This window comes from Vidua chalybeata, chromosome 25 (assembly GCF_026979565.1).
Source record: "Vidua chalybeata isolate OUT-0048 chromosome 25, bVidCha1 merged haplotype, whole genome shotgun sequence".
NCBI lineage: Eukaryota > Metazoa > Chordata > Aves > Passeriformes > Viduidae > Vidua > Vidua chalybeata.
In genome coordinates, this window is record NC_071554.1 from 1,506,412 (window position 1) to 1,531,855 (window position 25,444).

Below are 25,444 nucleotides of genomic sequence, written 5' to 3' on the forward strand. Positions count from 1 at the left end.
TAGATCCCTTCTCCCAGCAGCCTCATCCCTGTCCTGCTCCGGGCTGGAGCGGGATGGGAGAGCTGGGATGGGGGTTTGGATCTCCCACCGCCCTCCCCGCAGCCAGAGGAGATGAGTGACCTCCTGTGCCCCCCCCCAAACACCTCTGGAAAAGCATCCCTTGGGTTTGGAGAGCTGGGAATCCGCTTGTGGGGATGGAGAGAGACCTGGAAGGAAGAGCTGGAGAGCAGAACGGGCGCTGCTCGCCTTTATCAGCCCCTGGCTGCTGAGGAAAAGCTCTTTACCCACAGCAGTCGGGTTTGCTGGAAAATTGGTTAAATTTGAATGGGAATAAATCGCTTAAAGGACAGAAAACGGGAGGGAGATGTTGCTCCCCGAGGGAGTTTCCAGCTGTTGCATGAAGTGAATGAAATTTGGCTGGAAATAAACCCTGTTGAGTTCTGAGAGATCAGAGGGGCTGGGGGTGGCCAGGCTGATTATTTTTAATGCCTGATTGTGTCGAGTTGGGCAGGAGAAATGTGGTCACGTTCAATAAAAACCTTCTTGATCCAATGCACAAAAATAGGGTTTATTGAAGACACAGAAGCAGCTTCAGAATGGAATCTTCTCCTCGGACACAGATCTGGGCAGAGAGCTGAGTAATGATCATGAATGTGAGAGTGTGTATTTAATTAACCTCATTAGCATATACAAGATGTGGATTTTAATGTTGAAATAAACCCTAATGGGGCAAAAGTTATTTTTTATTTAGGTGATAGCAGAGGTAAAGCTTTGCCTTGCCCTCCCAGAGGGCACTGGGACACAATGGGTGCTTTGGGGACAGCCAGCATCGTTTGTCACAGGGACTGGAACCCCGGGCATTGACAGGAGCCAGACCTTCCCTGCAAGGACTCACGGCTTCCTTTGATCTGCCGAGGGGACCGCGGTGACAAATTGGGTGGCGTGAGATGACACAGAGGCAAACAATCGTCCCTCCAGAGGCCGGACGAGCGGTGGCACCCGCGGGAGGGACATCGGCCATTCTGTGTGTGTGACGCAGCGAGTGCCACCACGCTACAGGCCAAGTGCGACAGGAGCAGAGCTGGTCACACCCCCAGGGACCCGGGATGAAGCTGAGGAGGAGGAGGAGGCGGAGGAAGAGGAGGAGGCAGCGCTTCCCTGCCAAGGAGCGGTTCGAGATCCCGTTTCTCCTCGGGGTGATGAGCTCAGCACCGGCCACTGGCACTCGGGCAGTGCCACACTCGGTTTGCTGCGGGCTTGGCTGCAGACAGCTGTCCCTTCCAGGGCTTCTGTCCCCCTCCAGGGCTGCTGTCCCCTTCCAGGGCTTCTGTCCCCTTCCAGGGCTTCTGTCCCCCTCCAGGGCTGCTGTCCCCTCCAGGGCTGCTGTCCCCTTCCAGGGCTTCTGTCCCCTTCCAGGGCTGCTGTCCCCTTCCAAGGCTTCTGTCCCCTTCCAGGGCTGCTGTCCCTTCCAGGGCTGCCGTCCCCTTCCAGGGCTGCTGTCCCTTCCAGGGCTTCTGTCCCTTCCAGGGCTTCTGTCCCTTCCAGGGCTGCTGTCCCCTTCCAGGGCTTCTGTCCCCTTCCAGGGCTTCTGTCCCCCTCCAGGGCTGCTGTCCCCTCCAGGGCTGCTGTCCCCTTCCAGGGCTTCTGTCCCCTTCCAGGGCTGCTGTCCCCTTCCAAGGCTTCTGTCCCCTTCCAGGGCTGCTGTCCCCTTCCAAGGCTTCTGTCCCCTTCCAGGGCTGCTGTCCCTTCCAGGGCTGCCGTCCCCTTCCAGGGCTGCTGTCCCTTCCAGGGCTTCTGTCCCTTCCAGGGCTTCTGTCCCTTCCAGGGCTGCTGTCCCCTTCCAGGGCTTCTGTCCCCTTCCAGGGCTTCTGTCCCCCTTCCAAGGCTTCTGTCCCCTTCCAGGGCTGCTGTCCCTTCCAGGGCTTCTGTCCCCTTCCAGGGCTTCTGTCCCTTCCAGGGCTTCTGTCCCCTTCCAGGGCTTCTGTCCCCTTCCAGGGCTTCTGTCCCTTCCAGGGCTTCTGTCCCCCTTCCAAGGCTTCTGTCCCCTTCCAGGGCTGCTGTCCCCCTCCAGGGCTGCTGTCCCCCTCCAGGGCTGCCACCTCCGGCCACCCTTTTCCAAGGAAAACACTGCGGTGCAGGTGACGCTGCCGCTGTGGCTCCAGGATCCCCCGAGGGACACTGGAGAAGGGAAAGGCGCTCCTGTTCGGGGCTCTCAGTCACCAAAATCCCGTTTCTCGGGGATCAGCTCTGCCTCTTCTCCGCTCTGCTCCATCTCCGCAGCACCTGGCACGACTGGAGGGGTTTGGCCGGGAACTTTCCCAGCGCTGGCGAGCCCGGGAGCTCTCGGCGTCCTCATCCATCCTTCCTTCCTCGCCTCCGGAGCCCCTGCCCCGTCCCGCTCCCCGCTGCACCAGAGCGGGGCCGCTCCCTGTTCCTCCCGCGGGGCAGCTCCGGGGCTGTGCCCGAGCTCCGGGCGGTGCCGCTGGGGTCACTCCCAGCTCAGGGACAGCTCCGGGCTGTGGGGCGGCTTTGGGGCAGAGCAGCCCCCAGCCCCCTCCCTGCCCGGGGTTCCCCATCCCGCAGGAGCCCGGGCTGTCCCAGGCGCTGGCTTGTCCCAGCGAGCGGTGCCAGGAGTTAATTGCCCTGGGATGAGGCCAAGCCTCCGGCTGGATGGAGCAGGTGCTGCGCAGCCCTCCCCGCTCCCCGCGCCGCTGTCACCGCTGTCACCGCTGTCACCAGCGCTTCCCCCACAGCGACAATGCCACCCCTGGGACCCCCGAGGCCGCTGTCCCCAGCTCTGCCCATCCCAGTCACTCCAGTCAGGCTCCCCCGCTCGCAAGGGTTGGATGAATCCTCCCCTCCACGATGTCCCCCCAGCATCCCCCACCCAGGGAGCCAAACTGGGGCTTTGCCCCTGTCCCTGTGTCCCGGTGAGGGGTCCCGGCTGTCCCTGGTCGCACAGCCCCTGTCCCCAGCCCCGCAGCCCTGCAGCTGCATTCCAAGCCTGCAAAACTTACTGGAAATCCTGTGGATGCAAATCCTGGCCGCCGGTCCGTGCCAGGAACTCGAGCTGCAATCCCGAGAGGGCAGCAGGCTCCAAGCACAGAGGCCTCCCCCCCCGCCATTCCCGGCCTCTGGAATCCTCTTGCAAGTCTCATCAGTGCTGGGGACACAAATGGCTCTGTGGGACCCCCAAAGCCGGGCAGGTGTGGGGTAAAATCAAAAAATCCTGGCATGCCTTCCCAAAACCTCCACCCATCTGACGGATGGGTTGGTGCCATGTTGATTCAGACTTCCTGGCTCCATCCCAAAACCTCCCAGCTCCCAGATCGATGGAGATTCCCAGGGTCTGGGCAGGTGATAAGGTGAGAATGGGACCTGCCCACGGCGTGTGGTGACCCCCAGCTCCAGGAATAACCCAATTTCCACCTGCCCCTTGAGCAACCGAGTCCTTTCCAGGTCACCTCAACCCTGCCCCCTCCGCAGCCCCGAGGTTTTAATCAATCCCAGGTGAAACCTAAACCTCCAACGAGGGGAATGTGCTGCTCCAAAGGCAGCGGGATGAAGGTCAGGGTGTTCCCACTGGAGCTTCTGCCGGGAGAGGGGCCAGATGAGCCGGGGGGATGCTCTGGGAAGCACTTTTTGGGGGGATACAGGAGTTAGGGATGGATGGAGGGGAGAATTTCGTTTGGATTTCCAGCAGTTCAGCCTCCACGGCTCTTATCCCGTCTGCCTGGGGTTTTTGTGGCATCCTTGGAGGGGAATTGTGGGTTTAACAGCACCATTTGCTCCAAGTAAATAAAACTGTCTATTTATTGTGTGTGATTCCCGAGACCTCCCAAATCCCGCAGTGCTCACGAGGGCCCCGCGCTGTGCCAGGATCTCTGACTGCCACTAAATAATTCACTGCCCAAAGCCCTGAACTTCATCTCTGCTCCGGGAGAGGCTGGAGGGGTGGGGAGCACTCGGATTCTCCAAAGGTGCAAGAGCACACGGACCCAGCTGGGATCCAGCTTGGAAAGGGAATTCCCAGTCCCCGCCTCAGTTCCCTGCTGTGCTGGTGGGAGGTTGAGGTGGAAGGAAGAGCAAAGGGCTGCACTTGGGAAACACCTGGGAGCCCGGCTCGAGGCTGAATCTGCAGAGGATGGGTGGGGGTGGGATGCTCCATCTCCTGCAGGGATGCTCCATCTCCTCCAGGGATGCTCCATCTCCTCCAGGGATGCTCCATCTCCTCCAGGGAGGTTCCATCTCCTCCAGGGATGCTCCATCTCCTCCAGGGATGCTCCATCTCCTCCAGGGAGGTTCCATCTCCTCCAGGGATGCTCCATCTCCTCCAGGGATGCTCCGTCTCCTCCAGGGATGCTCCATCTCCTCCAGGGATGCTCCATCTCCTCCAGGGAGGTTCCATCTCCTCCAGGGATGCTCCATCTCCTCTAGGGATGCTCCATCTCCTCCATGGCTGCTCCATCCCGCGGGGATTGGGAGGCTCACTCTCGCTCCAGGATGCTCCGCACCCTCTGTTTGGGGTGTGCTGTGGGATCCAGTTTGGGATGCAATTTGGGATGCAGTTTAGGAGGCAACGACGTGGTTTGGGACGCGATGGCCTTTGGGATGCGGCGCGGGGCGCAGTTTGGGATGTGGCTCGGGATGCGGCGCGGGGCGCAGTCCGCGATGAGATGCGGGACGCAGCTGGGACGCGGTGCACGATGCGGTGCCCCAGGACGGGTCCCGCACCCAGACCGGGGGTGACAGCAGCCCACCCACCGCCCCCATCCCCTCCACGCCCGGTGCCGCCGCCGCCCCGCACGGCGCTTTCCCCGCCCGCCCCGTCCCGCGGAGCCCCGGGGGCGGGGGCCAGGTACGGCGGGGCGGGCCGGGCCGGCGGGGCGGCGGCGGGGGAGGGCCCGTTGGCGGCGGCGGGCAGCTAAAGGCAGGTGGCCCCGGGAGCGGCCCCGGGCTGGCTCGGGGGTCCCGCGGCGGCCGGGGCCATGCGGCGGGCGGCGGCCTGAGCGGGGCGGCCATGGCCGGGGCGGCGGCGGCGGCGGGAGGGGAGCGGCGGGCGGCGCTGACGGCGGTGCGGACCGAGGGCACGGGGACCCCCGGCAGCGGGACCCCCCCGCCGCCGCCCCCGCCCCGCCGCCGGGGGCTGCTGGCGGGGCCGCGCCCCGGGGCCGCCCCCCGCCCCGCCGGGGCCCCGCGCTGCTGCCGCCGCCGCCTCCAGAACTGCCTCTACAACGTGCTGGAGCGGCCCCGCGGCTGGGCTTTCATCTACCACGTCTTCATGTGAGTACCGGGCACGGGGAGGGGCCGCAGGGACCCGCACCCCCAGGGCTGCCCGGCGGCTCCCGGGGCGGCGGGGAACGGGCGCTGCCGGGGAAGGAGCGCCGCGGGTACCGGGAGTGCTCCCAGCGAGCCCCCCCCGGGCTCCACCGGGAAGTTTCTCCGCTGCGCTCGGAGTGGGGGATGCGCCGGTGCCGCTCCTGCCGCCGGAGCCGGTCCCGGGATCCGCCACCGGCGGGGAGCGAGTCCCCCGGCGGGTCCGTGGCGGAGGGTCCGGGGCGAGGGGTCCCCGGGGATGGGACTCAGTCTCGGCGTGGCCCAGAGCCCCTTCCCGGTGGCACCGCGTCACCGTCCCGCTCTGCCGCTGTCCCTGGCTGGCGTGTCGGAGCGTGGGGGGACCCTCAAAGGCAGGGGACGCGCGGGGGGTGACAGCTCTGGGTGGGACCGGGGACCCTCTGCTGTGCCGTACCTGTAGCACTGCTGGGACAAGGCAGAAGCGCCACCCCAGAGCGTGTCCGGCTGGGATGGGGGACAGCGGGGGTGATCTTGTCCCCGCTGTACCCCGATTCCTGGGTCACCGTCGATCCCCAGAGCTGGAAATCCCTCTCCATGGCCAGAGGGATCACACCTGCTCCTTCCCCTGCTCCGGGTGTTTTCCTGGGCTCTGAGGTGCTGCTCCAGCTTCCCTCGCTGGATTCGAGCATCCCACGGCTCTTGGCATGCGGGCTCAGCTCAGGGCTCGGAACAGCTTCACCCCTTCGGGCTTGTTGCCTCGGGGGAGCCGTGACAGGGAGCTGGGGGGTCCCCAACACACCTGGAGGCTGCAGGGACACAGGGGGCTCAATTTTGGGGGGTTCTCCCAAGCCGGTGGCACTGCCGGGACATCACAGCTGCAGCCGTGGGGCAGGACGTGTTTTCCCTCTTTGCCTGGCGTGTGCCAGGTGTGGGCACGGACCTTCTGCGAGGGCATGAGCCAAAATTTTGCCTCCTTCCCTCTCACCTGGAGCGGTGCCGCGGGGCTGCGTCGTTTCTGGGGTGCGGGAGCCGGAGCTCGTTAAGAGGCAGGAAAATGGGTCTTGCCTAAGTTAGCACATCGAGCTGGCAGCAGGAATTTGTCACTGGATGAAAGGGCACCTGAGCTCCCCAGGGAGCCGGGACACGAGCCCAGGGCCCATTTGTAACGACACCTCCCCAGCGGACTCCCACAGCCAGAATCCCTGCGTGGAAAATCCCACCCTGGGAAGAGCTTCTCCAGCAGGGAAAGGCAGCCAAAGCCCCTGCCAGGGGAGGCAAGCGGGATTGACAGCGCACACACCCATGGGACGTGGAAGAGACGTGCCCCTGCTCATCTCCCAGCTGGGATATCCATCCCTCAGCGTCCTCCACCACTTTGAGCCTGTTTTACCCCAAAAACAACCACATGGCACAAGCGGCCCCGTTTGCAGAGCCCCCCAAGGCCCCCCCCCCAGTCCCTCCCCTGCCACCCCAGCGTGCCTGGCCCGCAGCTCCTGGGTGCTGGGCTTTGTTCCACAAGATGTGCAGCCGCCGGCAGCAGCAGCCAAACGTCTCCAGCCTTTGCTGGGGAGGCTTTTTGTTCACTTGCTCGCTTAATTTTAGGGCTGAGGCAGCTGCAGGGCAGAGTCCTGCCAGGGACCCCCCGAATCCTGTGGGAAGACGCCGCAGTGGGCGCAAGGTGCGGACATCTGTTCTGTGAAGCCTCTCCCGTAATGTTGCTCATTTCTGGCTTCTTCCAAGTTTTTTTTGTTGGGTTTTATTTTTTTTTCCCCTCTCTCTCGCAGCAGATGGGAGCTGCGAAGCTGTTGCAGCGGCTCTGAAGTTGTCGGGGATGATTTGTGTGCCGCAATCCCCGGGTTTTAACAAGAGAGGAGGAAGGTGTTACCCCCTCCCCTTCCCCCCCCGCGAGGCGTGGCAGGGGATGGAGCCCCCGGCCCGAGCTCGGGGCAGTGCTGGTGGCACAAACCGGCCCCCTGCGCTGCCTCCCCCGAGCAGGCTGGCTCCGAGACAGGGCTGGAAACTGCTAAAATGGAAATACCCGCTGAGAAGTGACGCGCTTCCCCCCCGGAGCCGCGGAGCGGGGCCGAGCCCAACGCGTTTATTGACCGACTTCAGCCTCTTTCTGTCGGCGAATTGATCCCAAATCTTATCCCAGCTCTGGGCTCAGTGGTTCGGTGGCTGCATCATTCCTGCAGCAGCTCTGGCCCGGGGGGGCTGGGAGGGCTTGGAGCCACTTTTGGGGTCTGATGGATGTCCCAAAAAATCCCCCATGCTCCGGGAAGAGGGTGGTGAGGACATGGGAGCCCGTGCAGGTGGAAATCCGAGGTTCCGAGGTCTCCCCCAGCCCCTCCAGCCCCACGCTGACCATGCAGGGAGGCTCTGGCCGGCCTCACCAAGCCGTGCCTCGCCCGCTTGGAATGAGAATTCCCAGCCCTGGAGCTTAGGGAGCAAATCCGAGAGGGAGCCCAGAGCATTAAGCGAGAGGCTTTAGAGCCAAGAGGCAAAGTAAGAACTTCCTTTTTCCAATCTCCTCCTCGTTAGCCGGCGGGATCCCGGCAAAGCTGCTGCGGGCTTGGCACGGGCACGGCTGCACGTCCCGTGGGCAGGGGCTGCCCTGCCAGGGGGTTTCTGCACCCTGGAGCTGCTCCACGCGGTTTTCCAGGTGTCCAATTCCAGCTATTCCCACTGTGGCTTGCCCCTGCTCACCCCGCCAGCCCCCCAAATTCCCAGCGGCTCCCGGGATTCGGGAGCTGGTGCCGATGGTTACGAAACGGCTGCCGGGTGCACGGGCAGCTCAGCTCAGCACTTTTGCCGGTCCTGGAGGAACACTTCCATGCAGAACTGGAGAAAATTAGGGAAGACTGAGCCAGCAGCACCAGGAGCAGCCGCAATCCCCCGCCTGGAGCGGCGTGCCCCGTGCCAGGCCGAGCTCCCTGCCCGCTGCTGTTGGGGTTTATTTCCCATCTGGGAGAGGAATTTCCCCCGGGCAGGGAGGGGACGGACGGGAGCCTTGTCCCCGCTGGGTGTTTGGTGTGGCTGTGGGGACAGAGGGGTGGCAGCTCCCGGCAGAGTCTCCCAGGGCAAGGCTGGCACTGGGTGAGGGGTGCCAGGCACAGGCTGCCCCTACTCAGGATTGGGAAATCCCGGCTGGTTTGGGATGGTGGCAGTGGGATGTGTCCCCCTCAGGGCAGGGAGCGCGGTGGTGGCAGCCCGTCCCTCCCGGAGCATCCCTGTGCCTGGCTCCTGTTCCAGACGGGTGTGGAGGGCATCATGGGGCTGTCACTCCTGCCACTCCCCGACCTTGTCACAGCCCTCCAGCACTGCTTGGAGAGCCGGAAAACACCTCCCTGCCATGCTGGCAGTGCCACCATGGCCAGTGCCCAGCCCTTGCTGACACCCCCGGGGCAATTCCTAGGCCTGGAGGCTGGGATGGATTGCAGGAAAATCCTTCCATCCCTGCTCAGTGCTGACTCTCCACCTCCTGCTTGGAAAAACCTCTTGAATTTAACTCTTCAACCTCTCTTAAACTCTTGAGTTCAACTCTCAAGCCTTCCACCTCTTTGAATTTAGCTCGTTGAAGGCTTTTAACTCGCTGTGTCCCCCAGCTGGGGTGGTGGCGTGGCCACAACTGGAGGCCGTGCCCTTCGAGCAGGGGCTGTGCCCCCAGGGCCACCTTGCCTGGGGCTGAAACGGGAGCTGCTCCAGGGGCAATGCCAGCGGCAGGAGAAGCCGGCACAGCACTTTCCCCAGCTCCATGTGGTGTCACCAGGGCATAAAATTAAGCGGCTTCGGCGCAACATGAAACGGAGCATTGATTTTTCCTTCTGGTTTTTTTCCTTTCCCCCTCTTCTCTCTCCTGCCGGACCCCCCAGGCCGGCACAGGAGGTGCCAGTTTGGGTGTCCCAGTGGGGTGCGGGGGTGATGCTGGAGAGTTTTTGGTTCTTTGTCCCCCTCAGCAGCGACCCCAAACCTCCCCTCCACCCTTTGAGGGTCGCAGCTTTGGGGCGACTTTGGGCCACTCACATCCCTGTCCCCAAATGTCCCCATGTCCCCATGCCAGGTGCTGGAGGAGGGTGACAGCCCCGATCCCTCTGCCGGGGTGCCCCGGGAAACACTCCGCTTCCTTCCCCCACCTCCAGCCCGTTCCTTGCCAGATGATCCAAGAGCAAAACTATCCCGGCCGCTCCGTGTGAGCGTCTTGGCAGCGGCCGCCGGAGCCTTGTGACCGTGCTCCCCGCGGGCACAGCGGGGCCGGGGGCTGCTGGGTGCCACGGGGGTGCCAGGTGATGCCACCAGCAAGACTTTCCCTCCCAGAGCGCCAAGATTTTGCGGCCACCGGGCTCTCGCCCTGCGCGGGGCGTCACCCTGCGGGTGCTGCCGTGGGGTGCGGGAGAGGCTCCGCGACCCGGCTCTGCTTCCAGCCTTCCCCAGGCTGCTGGGGACATCCCGGGCTGCTCTCCCCGGGGGCTGCAGGGCTCTGGGAGCGGCACCCTTCCTCCCCGCAGCGCTGACAACAGGGCTCTGAGCGTGTGCCGGGCTCCGGCCGCGCTTTCCCCTGCCCGTGGGGAAACGCTGGGAGCTTTTCTGCTTCTCTTCTGGGCGGCTCCGTGGGACGCTCCGTGCCATGGTTACGGGCGCAAACAGGGCCGCTACAGCCCGGTTATTTATATCCCCCGGCCGGCCGCTCCACTTCTCCTGCGGGGCCGAGGGACGGGGATTTATGGGACGCGCTGTTTATACAGCTGCAGGCGGAGCTGGACCTCGCGGCCTGGGGAGCCGGGAGGGTGAAACACCATCCCCATCCCCGCTGGAGCCGCTCTCGGGCAGTTTTGGCCCAAATCGCGAATTTCCAGCGGTGGCACAGCTGGAGGGTACGGCCTAGGCCCTGTGCTGCTGCCAGGGAAGGGATCCGTGCCTTCCCAGAGCCGGTTTGCTCGCTCATCCCGCGGCCGAGCTGCTCGACCCGCGGGCGTGTGGTGTTTGCCTTCCGCTGAGTTATCGCCGCCTGTGCCCCCGCCCGGGGCATCCCCGCGGGGCGAGGGCAAAGCGGGACCGGGACAGCCCTGACAGAGCTGGTGACACCCCTGTGCCACTCCTGAGGTTTGGGCAAAGCAGGGCCAGGACAGCCCTGACAGAGCTGGTGTCACCCCTGTGCCAATCCCAGGGGTTTGGGAAAGTGGGGACCAGGACAGCCCCGCCAGGGCTGGTGTCACCCCTGTGCCATTCCTAAGATTTGGGCAAAGCAGGGCCAGGACAGCCCTGACAGAGCTGGTGACACCCCCATGCCAATCCCTGGGGTTTGGGAAAGTGGGGACTGGGACAGCCCTGACAGGGCTGGTGTCACCCCTGTGCCATTCCTAAGATTTGGGCAAAGCAGGACCAGGACAGCCCCGCCAGGGCTGGTGTCACCCCCTGTGCCATTCCGAAGGTTTGGGCAAAGCAGGACCAGGACAGCCCTGCCAGGGCCGGTGTCACCTCCGTGCCAACCCCGGGATGAGGGCAAAGCAGGACCAGGACAGCCCTGACAGAGCCGGTGTCACCCCCGTGCCAATCCCTGGGGTTTGGGGGTGACTCCTGGAAGGGCTGGGCTGTTCCATCCCCATCCCACGAGCTCCGAGGATCCCGGTCCCCCAGCTCGTCCCAGGCTGTTTTGGGGTGCAGCCTCTTTGCCCAGGGGAGTTTTGGGGGCACTGGGAGCCAACTGGTGCCCGCCTGCCAATCCAGGGAGGCCGACTTGGCCCTGCTTCCCCTGAGCTCAGCAGCTTTCCCGGCTCACCTGTTCCTGGGCCGGCTCGGGCGGCAGCAGATGGCAAAGCCCACCCTAATGAAGATTAATTGAGGAGATTTCGCCTTCCCCGCCGGGTTTTCATTATTGTTTTGGGGAGGTTTCATTACTGCTGGGGCCGGGCTCTGCTCCTGCCGGGTCCTGTCCCCGTGTCCGTGCAGTGGCATGTGCTGGGAAAGGGGAGCACCCCGGAATTTTATTCGGGAGAGGTGGAGCACCGGCTCAGCCTCTGCTCCCTCCATCCCCCGGGATGGGGAAGCCCTGCAGCTCCTGTCCCCCTCTCTCTGCCCCCTCCCCATTCCCCTGCCAGCATTCCTCGGTTTTCCAGCTCCTCTTGGAGGGTGGGAAGAGCAGCGAACTGGGATGGGAGCCTGGCACTGCCGGTCCCCAGGGGGGGTTCGATGGAGGGCTGAGGGTGTAAAAACCCCCCTGGGTGCTTGGTGGAGCGGCTGAGAGCAGAATTCCTGCCCGGGAGGGATGGGGGATGCTGGCTCCTGGCTCCCCTCGCTGCCTTCAGGCATCTGACCCTTCCCTAAGCCGCTTAAGCGCCGCGGGCAGCCCGGGACGGGGCGTTTGCCCAGGCTTTACAAGTTAATTCCTAGCAGGTGATGCGTTCCCAGAAAGTTCCTTTCCCAGCCAGCCCCGTGGGACCTCTCATGCCTCTATGCTTCCCCAAATCCGCCTGGGAGGTTTCCCCACCCCTCAGCGGGGCCAGGTTTCCATCACGGCGGTGCTCCAGACTTTTGCCACCCACAGCAAAGTCCCCACGTGTGCCCAGGCACGGGGGGGTGACCCCTCCCTGCTCGCTGGATGAGGTGAGGGGCACAAATCTTTGCGGGCCGGGAGATTTCTGCCTTCTCCTCTGCTTTGTGCTCCGCTGCCCGTGTAATTGCCTGCTAAATCCCGCTTGGATAATCTTTTATTGCTGATGATGCACGAAGCTCCGAGCTCTGCCCTGGGCCGTGGTTTTTGCTCCTCAGCCCGGGGCCCTGCAGGCCCTGCCCGTGCCGCGGGGGTGCCGCTGTTCCCTGCGGGGGTTCGCTCCAGAACTGCTGCGCTGGAGGAAAAAAAAAACCCCAATTAATAATTCAGAGGGAGAAGGAGCCGGCTCCAACCTTCTGCCTCGCGGGTGGGGAGTGCCCGGGAGAGCAGCAGCGCGGTGAGGACAGGGTGGTGACACGGCTGTGACACCCCTGGCCCCTTCCTGGCTCCAGCTCTCCCTGCTCCCTGCTCTGCATCCAGCCCTTCTCCCATTCCCAAGGATTTATTTTGCTGCCGGTCCCACCTCCAGCAGCGTTTTGGGGGAAAAGGGCCCAGCTGTCCCCTTTTAGGCTGTGCCACCCCTCATCCCCCTCATGCCAGGGCTGGGTTTGGGGGTCCCCAGCCCCACACGGGGCTGTGGGGTCAGTGGGGAGGGGTCCTGGATGGTGCCACCGAGGGACAGAGCATCGGCCCCACTCTGCTGTGTCCCCTGGTGCCTTCCCAGTGGCACTGGGACAGCTGGGACAGGATTCGCCCCTCCGATGGCCCAGGCAGCTGGTTCTGCCCGAAAATCCCACATCAAAAAGAGATGGGAACATCCTCCCGAGCAGGGGCTGAGCCCCCCACAGATTTCCCCCGGATTAATTGAGGAGATGTCGCCTTCCCCACCGTCATTGTTTCGGGGAGGTTTCCTTCACCCCCGATGGCCCCCGGGCATTGTCACCCTGAGAACACAGCACTGGGGCTGAGGTGGGTGCCACCAGCTCGAGGACAAGGTGCCAGGGCCACCAGGGCTCAGCCAGGCTGTGCCAGTGCCACCCAGCGTAGTGTGGCCAGAGCCCCTGGTGCCATCCCGGTGCCATCCTGGAGCGGCGGTGACGGAGCAGTGAGTGGCCCTTTGCTCGCCGTCACGTGGGCTGGTGGCACAAACCCTCCTCCTTCCTTTTTTAGAATCGCTGGATCAGGGGAAAAAAAAATGTATTTTTGGAGGATTCATTTGCTTCAGCTTCAGAGTCGACTTTCTTTTTTTCTTTTTATTTTTTTTAATTCCCCTCCTTATTTTAAATGGGCCAAAGTCCCTCGTGCCTGAGCCCAGCGCTCGGGGAGGAGCAGCCTCAGAGCTGTTCCTGGGGACTTTTCACTTCCCAGGTGTTGCTGGCATGTCCCCGCGGTGGCAGTGATGCTGGGGACACTCCTGAGGAGCTCTGGTCCCCTTCCTGCAGCACCAGAACCTTCCACAGTGCAGGAACCCCCCCCCCCCGTGTCCCTCCCTGCCTTTAATTAGGAAGCTGCAGGGCTGCGGCAGAGCTGGCACCGAGCCCCACGGCGGCTCCTGGGCTCCCCAAAGGCTCCATGCCACCATCTAGAGGCAAAATGTGTCCCCAGTGGCTCTGCCACCACCTGGGGACATCTTGACTGGGGGGTCCAGGCTGTGAGAGGGGGGCAGCACTGCGGGCTGGCGTCCCCTGGCTGTCCCTGTGCCCCCACTGACACTTTGTCCTTCCAGATTCCTCCTCGTCTTCAGCTGCCTGGTGCTGTCGGTCTTCTCCACCATCCAGGAGCACCAGAAATTGGCCAACGAGTGCCTCTTCATCCTGGTGAGTGATGCAGGAGCGGGGCTGGTGCTCGGGTTTCCTCTCCCCACTTTACATCCTACAAGACACCGGGGCGAGATCGCGGGCAGGACCCCTGTGACCTCACCACAAGTCCCTGATGGCCCGATGGCACCTCGGGGGTGGCCTGGCAGTGAGTGTCACCGCGGCTCGTGGTGGCCCATCCCACCATTGTCCCTCCGCGCACCAACCGCTGGAAAAGGCAGAGCACGAGGGGCTAAAAAAGGCAACTTTCCCCCAAACTGTCAGAAAGAGCTGACGCAGGGACTTCTCCCGAGTGACGGAGACTAAATTGGGAAGGTCCTTGTGACTTTCCTGCGAGTAAGCAGAACGGGGGCTTGTTTGTGCGAGAGGTAGGAGGACAATGCTGACAGCGGAGGAAAAGGACCCAGCTCGGGGCGAGGAGGAGAGCGGCGATTCCCGCGCGGCCCCGACGGCCGCAGCTCCCGTGCGGCTCCAGTGGCCTTGGTGGGGCCACCCCGTGCCGCGCTCAGCCCAATTCACTTTACCCCCCTCAAATCTGAGCCCCTCCACTCTCCCTATAGTAAAAAACGTGGTGAACCCCAGTGGGGAAGAAATGCTGCTGTCTGCTCCAGAGCAGGAGGCTGAAGGACAGCTTTATTAAAACTATACTATATTCCATTAATATACTATTTAAAGAGATACTATCCCATTCTACACACTCACTTCTTACTCACCTCTCTAACCAACTCAAACTGTGACTCTGCTGAGAGCCCAGCACAGCTGGATCCCACTGGGCACTGAGCCCAAACAACCTTCACCAGAATCCAGCCCAGCAATCCCTGCAGGTGAACAATCTCCACACCACATTCCACATGGGGGAAACAAAGGGGCAGAGATAAAGATTGTTTTCTCTTCTTTGTGCTTCTCCCAAGAGGCAGAATTATGCCTCTCTGTCCAGAGAATGGGAATGCCACATCTCCCTAGCCCCTTTTTCCCCCCTTTTCCCCCCGGCAGGAATTCGTGATGATCGTGGTGTTCGGCATGGAGTACATCATCCGCGTGTGGGCCGCCGGCTGCTGCTGCCGCTACCGCGGCTGGCGCGGCCGCTTCCGCTTCGCCAGGAAACCCTTCTGCGTCATAGGTACGGCACCAGCCCCCTCTCTCTCTCTTGCGGCGTTAAAAACAGGTTGTGAAACCGTTGGTGATTGTTGAGCGTGCGCTGTTAGTTTGGTTGTGGTCAAATGTGGGAGACGAGCGCATCCGATGATGATCAACAACGTTTATTCAAAGCATGCGAGTACATTCATAACCATGATAATAAGGCTCATACACATTGCAAAAGCTAAGCTCCTTATTGGTTTGTGCAATGAAGATCAGTCCCGCCTCTCGGAACTTTCCGTGGTGGCATGTTCCTCACGCCTGTGGTTGCTGCCTTTTGATTTTGTGTCTGCAGACCTTGGTTATGCATCTTGTTATGGTATAACACCTGCCCTCAAGGGCACAGTGACCTGGAGGCCTGAGGCCCGCTTAATTAACTGAACTGAATCATGTCCTTTATCCCTTAACCAGTCCTCTACAAAACTCTCCACAGTCAAAGGGGTTAAAAGGGTCGTTATAAGAAATGTTGCACCTGAGTGAAGCGCACCACCCCACCCGGCGGAACGAGCCGGCCTGGGTAGAGCTGTAATGGGCCAATCAAGCGCCTTAAACCTTCATGTGAATGAAGGATCCCAAAAGAAACCAATCCAGAGGGATGAAAAACAGGATAAAAAGAGGGCATCTGACCCACTGAACCCGTGCTGCTCCACCTGGAACGTCGGGGACATCGCTGCTCAAGAGGACTCAGCGCTGGTGCTGCAGCGTCCTCGACAGGAACGCTCCTGCTCAGCCCACGGGCCCCCTTGCTTTAGGCCTTTCTTTTTATTATAATAAATGCTGAAATCACTTTTAGTAGCGGGACTGTGGCCCCGTTTTTAGCAGCAGGGTGGTAGAAATGCTGCAGCCTTCTTCGAAGGCGCTGGGAGTCAGGGCCAGCAGAGCAGCCGTTCCAAGTCCGAGTCCATCACGGATAGCTCGGCAGAAGAAGGACAGAAGGGGTCTTTGCACAATGTATTCCAGCAAAGTTTTATTCCAAAGGGGTCAGGGACAAAGACAGAGCCATGTGGTGTGCACGGGATGGGGTCAGTGCCCAACAGGGGTGGGCAAAGGGCAGCAACCTGTAGTGGGGATGAGGGATGAAAAATTGGGGTGGGCAGTGTCAGCAGTGGCGCTCGGTGCCATGGTTTAGTTGTGGTGTTAGGGTAATGCTTTTTCTCTTCAAGCCGGGTCTCAAAAGCTCTCTGAGATAAGCATTATACTCTTGATAGCTCAGCTACCTCAGGTGGCATAAAAGAAGCAACATGGCTCCTGTGACAGTGTTGGAAACAAAAAAAAAGTTTTAATAAAAGGCAAAATAACAAAGCTCTTTACAGCGAAAAACCGAGCCAGGGCAAGAGCTTCTTGCTCCTGCTTAAACACTTCACAAAAGTGATTTACTTCTTTTTCTAGTGAATTGCTTAGGGACTTTTTGGCTCTTGTCTAATTAGCTATCCTTAAGTTTGAAGTGAAGTCCCCAAGGTCCTATGAGGTGTCTTTTAACCAAATGGAGGAGAGAAACTTCTGGGCTTTTGTCCCTTTTAAGGAGACCAAGGGTAACTTGTTTACTCCCTCAACAAGGGGCACATTCCTACATTAGGGCATGGGTTGGACTCGATGGTCTTTAAGGTCTCTTCCAACCCAGTGATTGTGTAAATTCCGTGAACTGGCCGGTGGGGGAGGCAATCTGATGTGGATTGGCAGCAGTGCTGCAGAGCACCACGGGCTGAGTCCTCTCTGTCAGCCCAGGTGGGGAAAACTCTATGGCAGATGGGGAAAACTCTATGGCAGATGGGGAAAACTCTATGGCAGATTCTTCGGAGGCAAGGCAAGGCCCTGGGGATTTCCCTGAGCGGGAGGATTCAGAGGATTCCACATCTCTCTGCTGGTGTGTTTGAGTCAATATCTCCAGTTGGTGGAATATACGTAATGTCACCTAAAAGTGTACGGTAAAGTACAATCATTTAGAGCCTAACGGTTTTCTTTACTAGAACCTTTAAAGCTTTGAAGTTTTTTCAAATTTTATATTCAGCGAAAGCAAGCTGGAAAGTTTCTAGGGAAAGAATATTTTCCTGGCAAATGGGGAATGATAATATAACAATAGAATATATAAGGTTGTTCCAATGCTTGACCACTCTTTCAGTGAAGAAATTTTTTTTTCTAATATCCAACCTGAACTTTCCCTGGTGCAACTTGAGCCCATTTCCCCTTGTTCCTTCACTGGTTGCCTGGGAGAAGAGACGGACTCCTGCGTCCTCAGCCTCCTTTCACGCGGTGTTAGAGTGATAAGGTCACCCCTGAGCCTCCTTTTCTCCAGGCTGAACAACCCCAGCTCCCTCACAGGGTTCACGTTCAAACCCTTTACCATCTAATAATGCATTGATAATGCAACTCATCAGTACAGCACGGTGTCACCAGGTGACACAAGCAAAAATGACGCACCACAGCCTTGATGTGGTCACGATGAAGAGACTAATTCATTTTTTCTGACTCCAATCTTTTATAGTTCTCAAAAGGCGCCAGTGGATTGGAGGGTGAACGTGCCACCTCTCCAAGGACACTGGACAAACTACCTGTACATCAAATTTCTCCGCCTCTATGAAAGAAAGCAAAACAACAGGTTGTTTACAGAAAGTTGTGTGGGAAAGTTCTCTACAAGAATGTAAACTCAGAAGGCTTTCGAAAACTCTTGATAACCAGGGCGACAGCACGGCAACTTCGCAGGGGATTTTGTTGTTGATTTTTACGGGCGGAGTCCGGGATAACCCGCGCACCGCCCTGAGCCTCTCTGTCCCCTCAGATTTCATCGTCTTCATCGCCTCGGTGGCCGTCATCGCCGCGGGCACGCAGGGCAACATCTTCGCCACGTCGGCGCTGCGCAGCATGCGCTTCCTGCAGATCCTGCGCATGGTGCGCATGGACCGCCGCGGCGGCACCTGGAAGCTGCTGGGCTCCGTCGTCTACGCCCACAGCAAGGTGAGGAAAAAGCACCCGGGGACATCCCCTGAGCTCAGGCATCGCGGCTGAGCCGCCCCGTGCCCCGCAGGAGCTCATCACCGCCTGGTACATCGGCTTCCTGGTGCTCATCTTCGCCTCCTTCCTCGTCTACCTGGCCGAGAAAGACGCCAACGTGCAGTTCGCCACCTACGCCGATTCCCTCTGGTGGGGCACGGTAAGCTCGGCCCCCGCGGCCCCCTCGGCAGGGTGGGACGGGGCCGTGGTGGGGGAGCGCCCTGCAGGCCCCCTGCTGCTGTGCCCCCGGGCAGGTGACCCTGACCACCATCGGCTACGGGGACAAAGCGCCGCAGACGTGGCTGGGCCGGATGCTGGCGGCCGGATTCGCCCTGCTCGGCATCTCCTTCTTCGCCCTGCCTGCCGTGAGTAGGGCCGGGAGAGGGTCCCCTCTGCAGAAACGGGCACTGCGTGGGTCTGTGCTGGCACTCACAGCTCTGTCCCCTCCCGTCCCCAGGGCATCCTGGGCTCCGGCTTCGCCCTCAAAGTGCAGGAGCAGCATCGGCAGAAGCACTTTGAGAAGAGGCGGACGCCGGCGGCCAACCTGATCCAGGTGAGGCAGGGCTGGCGTGTCCCACCCCACCCCTTCCCGGGAATGCTCTGCTCTCCCCTGGTCTGCTCTGCCCGCCCAAACTCCCGGCTCCACATCCAGCACCGAGATCCTGCGGGTTGGTCGCTGCCTCCTGCGGGGGCCCGGATGGACGGAGGGGTCCGGGAGGGTTCTCCCACCCCGATGGATCCCGATTTCCGGGAATCTCGCTCCCTGCAGGCTGCCTGGCGCCTGTATTCCACGGATGCCAGCCGGGTGTACCTGACGGCCACGTGGTGTTACTACGACAGCCTCCTGCCCGCCTTCAGGTAGGCGGGAGGGGGTGAGGGCTGGGCGGGGGTCCCCGTGGGGTTGAAGAGCCTGGGAAACCAAGAGGGACCTTGTGGAACCCCCGGGGGCTCGGTGGGGTCGAGCAGCACCGACATCTTCCCAGGATGGGAGTCTGCTGAAGGAGCCTCCTTCATCCTCGTCATCCTCACAGCGCCCATCCCATCCCGTCTCACCCCATCCATAGCCTTCCTCCAGCACCACAGGGAGCGGGGTGGTGCCTCGGGGACCCCACAGGCCGTGGTGGTGGAGCTGCAGGCGGACAGGAGCTGGCTCCAGGTGTGGACCCAGCCGGACACGGGGGGATCCAGTGGGAGCCCCGTGTCCCGTTCCTGCAGCGCGTCCCGCCCGTGATCCCTGGGATTTTGCCGCTGTGGGTGGATCAAAGGCTTCCCCAAAGGTTTTCCAGACCTCTCTTCCAGATCCCGAGGGTTTGTCACATCCCCGTGAGCATCCCTGCCCTCCTGCTTGCCCTGCTCTGGGACCTTCTGTCCCACTCTTGATTTTTTCCAAAGGCAGGGCTTTCAACAGCCACAGTCCCGAGTCCCAGCTTCCCGAGCATCACCCCACATCCTGGGCACCTCTGGGGGCTCTGCTGCCACCCCCCCCCTGCTGTGCCAGGAGCCGTTTTCCCTGCAGTGGAATTCACACAGAGCCAGATTCCATCCCTGCTGGCTCTGAGCTTTCCCCTTCTGCCTGGAGCCCAGGATCTGATGGTGACAGGTCCCCATGTCCCCACCCTGTCCCAGGTTTGTCCTTGCCTGATCCATCCCCCTCAGCACGTCCAACTCTTCCTTCTGTGGAATCCTGTCCCAGGACCCTTCCCCAGCCCCATCACCCCCAATTAAGAAACGGTCTTTTGAACAAAAATGCTGATTTTTGTTTTGTTTTGTTTTGTTTTGCTCCGTTTTTGCTTTGGTTCGCGCTCAGGAGGACCCAGCGCCGTTCAGCCTCGCTTTGCTGGTTTTGTTTGCTTCGGGAATTTTAATTTCTCCCCCTTTTTATTTCACCCCGACCTCAGAGAGCTGGTCCTTATGTTTGAGCATTTGCACCGGGTTCGCAACGGAGGATTTAGGAATTCAGAGGTGAAAAAATGGCCTGACAGAGCCCCACCGCCCTATCACTCCTTCACCCCTGCCCAGAAAAGCCTCAGCCTGGCCGTGTGTTCAGGGGAAAGGTAGGAGGGGACGGCCCCCGTGTTCTCCCTCCTCTCTGCTCTGTCTCCTCTGCTCCTCTGAGATGTCACTGTCACTGCCACACCAGACCCCGAGGTGCCACCACCCCAAACCGGCGCTGCTCCTGGTGCTGGGCATCCCTCCCGCTCCCGGTGCTGCTCCCAGCTCCATTCCGGCTCCAGAAGGGGCAGATTTGCCCCCGAGGGACGCCCTGGGCTGTTGTGCCTTCGTGAGGTCACCTCGCTGCCCTCTTCATGTGGCCGTCACCCCGGCATGTGGCACGGGGCGACGAGAGTGGCAGGAAGCCCCTTGGCAAGGGCAGTGGTGCCATCCCGGCGGGATGGAGCCACGGGGCAGAGTTCCAGAGCCCGGGAAAGAGCAAATCCCAGAGCCTGGGGCTGGGAAAGGCTCCCGTGAGGAGAGAAGGGAGGGCTCGAGGCTGCCCTGCTGCGGGTGGCAGCTGCTCTGCACCGTGTCCCTTGTGCCCTCTGCCTGAAGAGGAGTTCCCAGCGTGCCGCCAGCGCTGGCCACCCTGCCAGGACATCGGGCCGGCGCCAGGGTTAGGTGGGGAGAGGCCTCGTGCCTCAGTTTCCCCCCCGTGCTGCCGCACCGGCAGGGCTGAGGCTGCAGGTGTGGGGCTGAGCGGGACCTGCTCCCCCAGGTGGGTTCGGGGCTTGGGAGGCTCCTCCCTGGGCTCTGTGACCGAGCAGGGACTGGCAGGGGAAAGACCGAATCCTCCCTCGGGGGTCTGAGCCCGCCCATCTCCCCCGCGAGCACCGCCTCTCATAACATCTCATCTTCTCTCTCTCCTCCCCCTCTCCCGCTCACCCTCCTCCTCCTCCTCCTCCTCTCCATCCCTCCACCCTCCCCCAAACCCGCCGTGCCCCCCTCTCTGCCCCCCAAGCTGGAGTGAGGAGGACGCGCAGCCCCACAGGTGTTTACGCCTCAGGTAACGCTCGCCCCCGGCCGCGGGGAGCCCCCGGCCGAGCCCGGCGGGGTTCGCGGGGCCACCACGGTCCCTCTGCTCGGGGGCTGTGCCCAGATGCTTCTGGCAGAGCCGAGGAAGCGCACAGGTGTTTATGCAGGACCCACGCAAACATCGTGGCACCCGCGGTGGCACTGCGGCGAGGGGAGCGCGGTGGCCCGGGACGCTCCGCTGCTCCCTGCCGCCCGCGGCTGATTTCTCTTTTCTCCTGTGTCTCTGCCCTGCCCCTCCAGCCCCATCTTTAGTGGTAAGAGGAGGCTCTTGCAGACGTGGGGCACGTGGAGACGGAGGTACCGTGTCCCGCCCGTCCCGCCCGACGGGAGCCGCGGGATGCATGGATGCACTCCCTGCCTGCGTGCCTGCGGCATGGACGGGGCTGGGGACCGAGGCACGGCGGGTGGAGGCTGAACTGGGGGTCCCTCCGTAGGGCAGGGAGGGCTGAGCACGGCCTGGGCTGAGCTGGCTGTCCCTTACTGCCTCAGTTTCCCCGTTGCAACGCGGATGAGCACGGGCTGGTGGCAGCAATCTGCGGCACGTGGGTACACCCCAGAAATCCCATCAATCCCAGCTGTGTGCTGCGGCCTGATTCCCGGGACACAGCCCCTTCCCAGCCTGGGAATGTGTGGGATGTGGGGCAGCCACTCTGTGTGGGGAAGGGCTGCGAGCCCTGTACCCTGCCAGGACCCTGCCTGTATTCCTGCCTGTATTCCTGCCTGTATTCCTGCCTGTATTCCTGCCAGGACCCTGCCTGTATCCCTGCCTGTATTCCTGCCAGGACCCTGCCTGTATCCCTGCCTGTATCCCTGCCAGGACCCTGCCTGTATCCCTGCCTGTATCCCTGCCAGGACCCTGCCTGTATCCCTGCCAGGACCCTGCCTGTATCCCTGCCTGTATCCCTGCCTTGCCCTGCCTGAGGAAACCCAGGAATGTCCCCAAACACCTGGGTTTTGTGGAGCCTGTCCTGCAGCGGGTGTGGGATTCACTCCGCGTCCTCCCCGGCTTTAGGGTCCTTCCCTGCGCGTCCCCTTGAGCTGCGTTTGGGGTCTCCCTCACCATGCAAAATATGGGGGTTTTGAGTAGATCCTGCATAAACAATGCCTGGTGTTTCCCCCCCAACCCGAAACTGCAGCTGGGTTTGGGAGCAGAACTCGCGGTAGGGCGGGAGCAGAGCCTGGACTGGGAGGTGCAGCCTGGAGGAGGAGGAGGAGGATGAAGCAGCTTGGCCGGGTTTGGACATCCCGTGCCAGCAGGGATGGAGCAGGAGCAGAGCTCAGTGTCCCCTGCTGCCACGCCTGCCTGTCCCCTCTCTCCCTGTCTGTCACCTTCTTTCTCTGCTCTTGGGACGAAAAAAAAAAAAAGGGATTTAAAGGAGCTGCCCCTGCAGGAACCGCCGGCTCGTGCCCATCACCTGCCGGGGGCTCTCTGTGAGCTCAGCACGGCCACCCCCACTTCAAACAGGGGCCACCTCGTCCCTGTCCCCGTCCCCACGGCCGTGACACCGCCCTCCCGCTGTCCCCGCGCAGCAGCAAGATGGGCATCAAGGAGCGGATCCGGCTGAGCAGCTCGCAGCGCCAGGGCAGCCGCGGCCAGCAGCAGCACCTGGGGCCGCCCCTGCACCGCTCCCCCAGCACCGAGGACGTGGCCGAGGCCTCCAGCCCCACCAAGGTGCAGAAAAGCTGGAGCTTCAACGACCGCACCCGATTCCGAGCGTCCCTGAGGCTCAAGCCGCGGACCCCGGCTGAGGGTGAGCCCCGGGCTGGGGGGGGGTCTGAGGGACACCGTGGGGTTGGGGACAGTCCTCGGGGTCTGCCATCCACCCGCTCTTGGCACCCGCAGCCGACTGCCCGCCGGAGGACAGTGGCGAGGAGAGGAGCTCCCCGTGCGACCTGACCTTCGAGGACATCATGCCGGCAGTGAAGACCCTCATCCGGGCCGTCAGGTGAGACTGTCCCCTCCCCACCGTGTCCCCCGGTGTGCACAGAGCTCCCCCCCCCCCCCCGGGCGCCCCGTTCCTGCCTCCAGCCCGGCTGTCCCCGCAGGATCCTGAAGTTCCTGGTGGCCAAGAGGAAGTTCAAGGAGACCTTGCGTCCCTACGACGTCAAGGACGTCATCGAGCAGTACTCGGCCGGACACCTGGACATGCTGGGCAGGATCAAGAGCCTGCAGACGCGGTGAGGTGCCCCGCAGGTGACCCTGGGGGTTCTCCCGCATTCCCTGGAGGGCTCCCGAGCCCTTGGGAGTGATGGATGGGCTCTGCCGCTTCCCTCCCTGCCAGCGTGGACCAGATCGTGGGCAGGGATCGGGCGCTGCCCGCGGACAAGAAGGTTCGGGAGAAGGGGGAGAAGCCGGCGCTGGAGGCGGAGCTGGCGGGCGAGCTCAGCATGATGGGGCGCGTGGTCAAAGTGGAGCGGCAGGTCAGGAGGGGACACGCCGGGAGTGTCCCCGTCCCTTCGGAGGGCGAGCCGAGCCCCTGCCCCCGGCTGAGCCCCGCCCTGCGGCCCTTGCAGGTGCAATCCATCGAGCACAAGCTGGACCTGCTGCTCGGCCTCTACTCGCAGTGCCTCCGCAAGGGCTCCGCCAACTCCTTCGTCCTGGCCGCGGTGCGGGCGCCGCCCGGCGAGCCCGACATCACCTCCGACTACCAGAGCCCCGTGGAGCACGAGGACATCTCCGTGTCCGCCCAGACCCTCAGCATCTCCAGGTCGGCCAGCGCCAACATGGACTGAGCAGAAGGCAGCGGGACGGACCCTGCCCGCCTGGCATGGGGCACTGGGAGCGGCGTGGCGCTGTCCCCTCGCTGTCCCCTCGCTGTCCCCTCGCCGTGTTACTTGAACCGAGTCTTCCTTTGCGGGGACACGGCTGCAGCGGGGTGCCCGTGGCACTGTGGCATGGCCAGCCCACGCTCCTGGGGCGTTTCTGGGATGCTCCTGGGATATTCCTGAGATGCTCCCGAGCTGCTCCTGGGATCCTCCTGGGATGTTCCTGAAGTGCTCCTGGAATATTCCTGGGATATTCCTGAGATGCTCCCGAGGTGCTCCTGGGATCCTCCTGGGATGTTCCTGAGGTGCTCCTGGAATATTCCTGGGATATTCCTGAGATGCTCCCGAGGTGCTCCTGGGATCCTCCTGGGATGTTCCTGGAGTGCTCCTGGAATATTCCTGGGATACTCCTGAGGTGCTCCTGGGATGTTCTTGGGAATGTTCCTGGGGTGCTCCTGGAATATTCCTGGGGTGTTCCCGGGATTCTTCTGGGATGCTCCTGGGATGTTCCTGGGGGTGTTCCTGGCTTCCTGCAGGATGGCACCCCTCAGCTCCGGGGTCCTGGCTGCTCCCCAGCTGCGGTGGGGATGCTCTGGGCTGGCCCCATCCCCTGGGGTTTGGCTTGAGCCCCAGCCCTCAGGACAGGTCCTGCCTGGTCCCCCAGAGCTGAGCCGGGGCCACCACCAGCTATGCAAGGTCCCATCTCCCTCTTGCTGCCGGTGCAGGGGTGTGGGGGCACGACCCAGGGTGGTTTTACCCGCCTCACTCGGGGTCCCCAGTGTGGGGAGCAGGGGACTGTCCCCCCTCCCCAGGCTGCACCTCTCCAGAAGCACAGCAGAGCCTTCTGCCTGCCCGTGCATGCTCCCAGGGCAATATATATATAGAAGATATATATATATATATATATATTTATGCAATAATGTCTTAATATGCAACACCCCTGGGAAGAGCAACCCGAGGGGCCATAGGCAATAAGCAACCCCCTGCCAGCTCCCAGGGCTGGACTGTGCTGCCCGGGGGGGTGGCCCTGGAGCCAGGAAGCTGAGCAGGGGCTGTGGGGACAGGCGCTGTCCCTCCCCCTGTGTCCCAGCCCCTGCTCCTGCTTAGAGGATTCCCTCCCGGCTGGGTCCTGCGGTGCTCAGTTTGTCCCTGTCCCTGTCCCCTCTGTGGTCCGGGGAGCACGGGTCGGGCCTGGAGGGGGACAGGGGTCCCCCTGGAGGGGGACAGGGCGGTGTCCTTGCATGTCACCTACAGCAGAGCCGCGACAGCTGCCGCGCTGCCCCAAATCCCTGCGCCGCCCCGCTCCCAGTCCCGGCGCTGCTTCCCAGTCCGGCGCCGCCGGGGCTGTGCCAAAGTGCCAGGCCGGGGCGGCAGCCGTGGCTCCAGGGGGGGCTCGGTGGTCACCCCACAGTGCCGGGCTCTGTCCTGGGCTGCTCCCCCCGCCGCCAGCGCCGCCCCTCCCTGGGCTCGGCACCGTGGGGTTCGCACCCCCTTCTCCCGTGCCTCTGCTCCGGGCACTGCGGGCTCCTGACCCTGCTCGTCCCCTCGCCCTCGCATGTGGCCAGCGCGGGCCGTGCCAGAGCTGCTTGAACGCCCCGACCCTGCTCCTGCCCTCGGCCTGGGGGTGCCCGGGGCGGTGCCACACCAGGGGACAGCGCTGGGTGGGTGGCCGTGGGGCGAGGTGCATGTGACAGCTTTGCCCGCAGCCGCACGCAGGAATTAACCCTTAGAACCCCGCTCCCGGGGCTGCCTGGTCCCCGCAGACCCCCGAGCCAGCGGTAGTTACCTCACTTGATTAACTTATTAACTTATTTGTTTCATTAAAATTTGGAGTAGAGGCTGCCCGCCTGCTGCCGTCTGTCTC

The 25,444-nt window shown here is 62.3% G+C and overlaps 1 protein-coding gene across 1 annotated transcript; it reads left to right on the forward strand.

Moving 5' to 3' along the window:
- Positions 1-1,106: 1,106 nt before the first annotated feature.
- On the forward strand, positions 1,107-25,399 carry KCNQ4 (potassium voltage-gated channel subfamily Q member 4). Its single transcript, XM_053964269.1, has 17 exons — positions 1,107-1,196; positions 4,721-5,152; positions 5,314-5,551; positions 6,898-6,973; positions 13,569-13,659; positions 14,653-14,779; positions 17,573-17,748; positions 17,819-17,944; positions 18,039-18,149; positions 18,242-18,337; positions 18,554-18,642; positions 21,055-21,111; positions 22,345-22,565; positions 22,658-22,760; positions 22,861-22,992; positions 23,097-23,235; positions 23,329-25,399. Exons 1-17 carry the CDS (start codon positions 1,107-1,109, stop codon positions 23,545-23,547), a joined length of 2,523 nt encoding a protein of 840 aa, XP_053820244.1. The 3' UTR covers positions 23,548-25,399.
- The last annotated feature ends 45 nt before the right edge of the window (positions 25,400-25,444 follow it).